The sequence below is a fragment of the Gossypium arboreum genome, chromosome 10, assembly GCF_025698485.1.
Source record: "Gossypium arboreum isolate Shixiya-1 chromosome 10, ASM2569848v2, whole genome shotgun sequence".
Taxonomy (NCBI): Eukaryota; Viridiplantae; Streptophyta; class Magnoliopsida; order Malvales; family Malvaceae; genus Gossypium; species Gossypium arboreum.
Window position 1 is genome coordinate 17,311,426 of NC_069079.1, and position 6,307 is coordinate 17,317,732.

General features: G+C 32.2%; 1 protein-coding gene across 1 annotated transcript; it reads right to left on the minus strand.

Annotated features, from left to right (window-relative positions):
* Nucleotides 1-696: 696 nt before the first annotated feature.
* Nucleotides 697-2,631, minus strand: LOC108489683 (homeobox-leucine zipper protein ATHB-6-like). The gene is made up of 3 exons (XM_017794382.2): nt 2,061-2,631; nt 1,582-1,964; nt 697-1,483 (listed from the first exon to the last, which is right to left on the minus strand). Exons 1-3 carry the CDS (start codon nt 2,119-2,121, stop codon nt 1,067-1,069), a joined length of 861 nt encoding a protein of 286 aa, XP_017649871.1. The 5' UTR covers nt 2,122-2,631; the 3' UTR covers nt 697-1,066.
* Nucleotides 2,632-6,307: the final 3,676 nt, after the last annotated feature.

Here is a 6,307-nt window from a genome sequence, read left to right on the forward strand (position 1 = left end):
AGCAATTTCTTTTTAGGAATTACAAAAATAAAAAATAAAAAAAAAATACTCATATTATCTATCCAATTGATTTTCTGATAACTTATTAGACTTTCAATAGTTTAAATTTAATCCAAACTCCAACAAATGGGCAGCACAGTAAGAAATTGCAAAAATATTGCCATTTGCTCATATAGGGATTCAAACATAAGATCAATGAGTAAGCCAACACTTTACTATTAAACGAACAGGCTCACTCTTGACACAAGTTGAGTGAAAATTAATTTTAAACCAAAACAACCAAGGTTAACATAATTTAAGGAAAATGATTCGAATCCAAAACCTCTCATAAACAAGCACAATATCTAACCACTAAACCAAATTAAATTATTTTACATGATTTTCACAACCATAATTTAAAAAATCAAGATGTGATCATTCTTAATTTCACTAACTTAATTTTTTCTAACCCAATTTTCGGAATGTAAGAATAGTAAAATTAATATATTTTAACTGTAATTTAATGATAACTTAGCTACATGACAACCTGAATTAAATAAATCAAATCCAGGTTAAATTTATCTCAATTGTTTAAGTTGTGAGATGAGGAATCCAAGAATTTGGTGTCATGAAAAAGGGAGCAATGGTGGTATAATTATAATATTAAGGTTTCTGAATTGGAGATAGGGGGTAAATGTCTGCCCTAAAATTTTCAACTTTCTAAGAGAAATGATGTTGATGATCTACTTTATTTTTTTTTCAGCTTTTTCACCATTAGAAGGAAAAAAAGCTTTACTTTTCCTCTGATGGATTTTGGAGATTTTTCCATTTACAGTAGAAGAACAGTAAAAAAAAAAAAAGCTTCCAATTACGACCTAATCATTCGCCCACCGGGTGCACCGCCGCACTGGCCACTCGCCACCTATTGGGTATTGAATTCAACTTCTACCGCCTCCACTTCAACCCATTAATTTCTCTCTTCTTCTTCTTCTTCTTCGGACAAAATTCTTGGAGAGTTTGCCTTATTCTCTTGCATTCCGTTTCTTTAATCCCATAATTGCATACATACATATATGTTTGATTTAGATTAGATCCACCATTGAAGACTTGGAGCTTGTTCATCTGAAAAGAAATTGCAGACTTCATCTGCAGTACTACTGATGAAATCATGCTCTTCCATCTTCACAAATTGCGGGGTTTGATACGTTGTTTTGAACAACTGGAAGCAGTTATTCATGGAGGACGGTGAAGAAGCTGCCCCGTTGTTTGGGCTGCCCCCCTCCATGTCTCCGCCGCTGTTGTTTTCTTCATTCAAGATAGCGCTCGAATCACTATCTGATGATCCGTCTTTCAAGTCCGGGAAAACGGTGTCGCCACCACCACCAACTGATCCATTGCCGCCGCCGTCGTTGAAGCTCTCGCAGTTCACTTCCGCCGGCTCCAATGAGGTACCCAAAGATGAACCCGGCGGCGGCTTGATGAGTTTTGCCTTCAGCTCACTAATCTGCATCATTTTCATACCTTCAACTTTGCTTTACAAATTAAACTCAAAGAGATTCCCAGTCTTACTAAGATAAATGAATAATTGTTATTAATAATTACCTGTTTGAGAAGATCTTCATTTTCATGGCGGAGGTTACTATAATTGAGCTTAAGAGATTCATAACTGGTCTTAAGAACTCCATAATCTCTTTCCAATTGCTTTGTTTTCCATCTAGCACGTCGGTTTTGAAACCAGACAGCAACTTGTCGTGGCTGCAACCCAAGTTCTTGAGCTAGTTTCGATTTTCTGTCGGGTTCGAGTTTGTTTTCAACTTCAAAATTCTTCTCCAATGCCTTCACTTGATCCACACTTAATCGTCTCTTCTTGGCACCCCCGCCATGGCCGACTGTTAATTCTTCAAAACAACCTTCTTCATCGAATCCTTCTAACATCGACTGAAACTCTCGACTGTAAACATTGTTGTTTCTTGGACTACGTTCATCTGTACCAAATCAAAACATATCAACAATTAAGACGCTGATGAACATCAAAGATCTTTTATTTTTTGGTAATAAAAGTTGGGTTTGTTTTATTAGACCTGAAGTTGGGCAGATTGACATCAAAGCACTCAATGAATCTGAGCTGCCAAGTCTCTTCATGGTTGATGATGAACTTAATGATGAAATCAACAATCTTTTTTTTTTCTTTAAAAGATTTTCAATGGATGTTGTTGTTAAAAGAGATTCAACTAAGATTGAAACTCAAACTGCCTTGTTTAAAACAAGACCAAATTGTACAAAGTTGTAATAGTTTACAACATGAAAACAACAACCACTGTCCTGTCTTAACTTCTCCACCATTTTTGTTCTTCTTTAACACAGTTTCTTTCTTACTCTCAGTTCCCATCCAACAATAGACATAACAAGAAAAATAAACAAAACCTAAAATACCCAACAATCAAAGCTTCCATGAGAATCAAAATATATAAAATTATGAATTCTTTTTTTTTTTTTACATTATAATTAAATTATAGTAGTCTAAAAGACTGTTCATCGAGAAAAGAAAATTGTGAAAAGAAGAAGACGGAGGAGGTATTTTCAGGTGAAAGAGAGAGATGAAAGAGAAGATTTTAGAAGGAGCTGGCTAGCAAAGTTTCCCATACCTTTAAATAAAACTAAGATAGGTCGTATTTGGGTTAGAATCTTACTAGGGTTAGGTACAATCAGCAAAGCAAATGGAAATGAACCCAAAATTCAATCCAAATGCAATGTTTTCGTTTACTGTATATGAGTTCTATTCTATTATTTTAATTTTATTTGTTCAAATCCACCTAAGTGAAATAAACTTTAAGTTAAATAATATTTTTAAGTTAAATTTAAAAAATAAAAATCAAATTAAAATATTATTAACAATATAAATAATTATAAATTAGAGTATATAAATTTAAAATCATATATATTTAAAAACTATTTTAAAAGAAAAAAAAACAAGATACCCTCACGATAATCTTGATTTGAAAATTTAATTCTTTAATGCCTTAAATTTGTCATTTTGGGAAAAAACATTTTTTATAATTTAAATTTTTATATAATTTTAGAATTTTTAAAATCTATCATTTTTATAAAAATATTTTAAAGAATATTTTAAATATTTTGTAATTTTGTTTGAGAGAAATCAATTTGTTCATTTTTCTAAATTGACAGGATTCAAGTGGTATATACACCAATTTGTTATTTGGGTTATTCAAATTATGTAAGTTATAAAATTTAACTCGATTCGAACTCTAAAACTGAATTACTTATTTGAGTTGATTAAAAAACCAAATAACTAGATTTGATAATTACAAGACTAATTTTTTTCGATTTTCCCAACTCACATCGAATTTTACTCTCCACTATTAATATATATTGTTATACAAAATTTTTAATTTTCCACATATGCATGTATGACATTTTTATTTTAATCAATTTTTACATACTACTCACATGGCACTATTTTAAGTTTAATTATTGTATACATAAATAAATATATTTATTAATAAAAATAATTGAATCTATTTTCTTAATGTATACAAAAAATCAAAATTAAAATTTTATACATATAATTGAAACAAAATCAAATTTTCATGTTTATATTATGTTAGCTCTAATTTTTCATGTATTTTGATATAACAAAAGGTATATTAAAATCCCCTACTTAGATTGGCAAAAATTGTTTATAAGTCCTTAAACTTATTTTCAAAGTGTTGGACAAGATAAACATTTAAAAAGCCTTAAATTAACTTAATTTTTAACGAGTTTTTGAAGTTTGAAGGACTTCTATTGATACTTAGGAGGACAAGTATCGTAGAACTCAAGATGGAAAGACTTTGAAAAGGCTACAGAATTCTACCGTACAACTCTAGGTTCTACCGATACAACCCAAACTTTTATCGATAGAACGCATTCAAGTATGCAAGGTAGTTTTGGCCTGGAGTCTCTATCGACCCCTTGGTCCGACCTATCGATACAACCAGAGTTCTAACGATACCTTAAGGACTTCTACTTAGACAAGTCAAGGCAGTAGCCAAAGTTAGTTGAAACCTCAAAGTTCTATCGGTACAAGAGGACCTCTACTGATACAACGAGCCCAATGATCATATTTTAGAAGGATTTCTATCGATACAATGAAGATGCAGACTGCATTTAATGCAAGTTTTTATGGCTATAACGACTCTATTTTGTTTCTAACGGCTACAAATGTCCACAAGGTTGTTAGAGGATTTAAATACAAAGTTAATGCTTTTCATTAATAATATAGAAACAAGTGCCTAAATTTTAAGAACTCAAAATTTCAAACTTTCACAATCTTTTACTAAATATTTCTTGTACACACTTATAGGTTAAGTTTTCTATCATTCTTTCAAGTGTTGTAACTTTATGTGAGAATCTTAATTATTGATTATCTATATTTTAGAGGTATCATCTTATTCATCATTATTTTCTCTCATTTGTGAGGTGTTACTTAAGGTTTTGGGTAGAAAACCTTAAAGGGAAGTGGTTGTAACATCCCTAACCTGTATCCGTCGTCGGAATAGGGTTACGAGGCATTACCGAATAACACACCTCATTTACATACATTTAAGCATTCATAATTGAAATCAAATCAAATCATTCACATTGTCCCTTATAAGGTCCTACGTGACCTTAAAACATGCTTAGAAGTGGTTCATGACTAAACCAAAAACATTTGCAAACTTTGAGGAACTTAGAAAATTTTTCAACATATAAGGGTCACATGCCTGTGTGAACAGGCCGTGTGCCTCACACGGCCACCAAACACGCCCGTGTCACAGACTGCGTGAAAACATGGCATATATACTGACTTGTACCACACGGCCGAGTACACGCCTGTGTGCCAGACCGTGTGAAATCTAAAGGGGTTACTGACTTGGGTCACACGGCTGACCACACACCCATGTACCAGGCCGTATGCCTCACACAAGGCCAGTTGACACACCCGTGTGTCTAGACCGTGCCAAACTTGTAGGGTATACTGACTTAATTTTGAAGGGCTACCCTAGGGGACACACGACTGTGTACCAAGGCTATGTGTCACACACAGTCGAGCCACATGCCTGTATGCTCAGCCGTGTGGAGTGAAAATAGGCTTGGTTTAAGCCACATTTCTCACCCTTCTCATGCATACCTAAAACACAACATTTTACACCATTTTAATACATTAATAGTCAGCCAAAACATGTTATTTTTTGCACCAAATATGTTATACCAATTCCCTCCATTTCATCAACTTAAATCATAACCATTTCCTATACAAAACACATACCAAAACTAGCATGATTCATTTCTCATTTTACACCTATTCCATTACATACCAAAACACATATCACATTCATTAATTCAACCTATTTCAAATATGTATTTTATCATCATCAATCATACACAAAGCTTGACTTATAAGTCATCTATTAACCATTCACTTATTAAGTCCAAATTCATGTTTTTCATAAGTAAATACTCAACATATACCAAATGACCAAATGCTCATCTTGAACATCACCAACCATACCAAATTATGCCATTACACAAGGTAAATTACATATCAAACATAAGTCATTATTAAGCCATATAAAATGACCAAATACATCACCAAAACCTTTATCCAAAAGACTCAAGCCTATATATGCCATATAACCAAGTCATAAGTGTATAAATACTGAAATCAAAACCGGATAGTGTGATGCGATCTCTGCTGACTTCCAACCCGAGCGAACATCTGGATCACTATAAAACATAGAAAAGATAACACAAAGCAAGCTATAAAGCTTAGTAAGCTCGTATGTTAATAAACTCAACTTATTGAATAAACACATATTAAACATTTTCATAACTTATAATGTCCTCATATGTTTTCACCTTTATAACATGAATTCATTTACATAGTTAACCAAGAGTTTCACTTGTTTACTCATATCATTGCTCATATATATCTATCACATTCTTACCAATTCATTTGCATTTACATATTCATGAATAAACATGTATACAAGTAACTTGATTCATTCCAATTTCCAACACGTCTTATTTAGTAAATACGAATCATGTTATATATATCATTAAATAACGATATTTCGCACCATATATGCCATATGTATATTTAATTAACACAAATTTAACTCATATCTCACATATCATTCAAATCATACCTCATTATAGCCAAATAAACGCATTTTGGCATGAAACGTACTTATACATAGATCTTTTGCATTTTAGATACATGATACATTATAACTCACCACTTTCATTTGATTCTCTCCTAAGTTTTGTACGTACCTGTATTACTTAT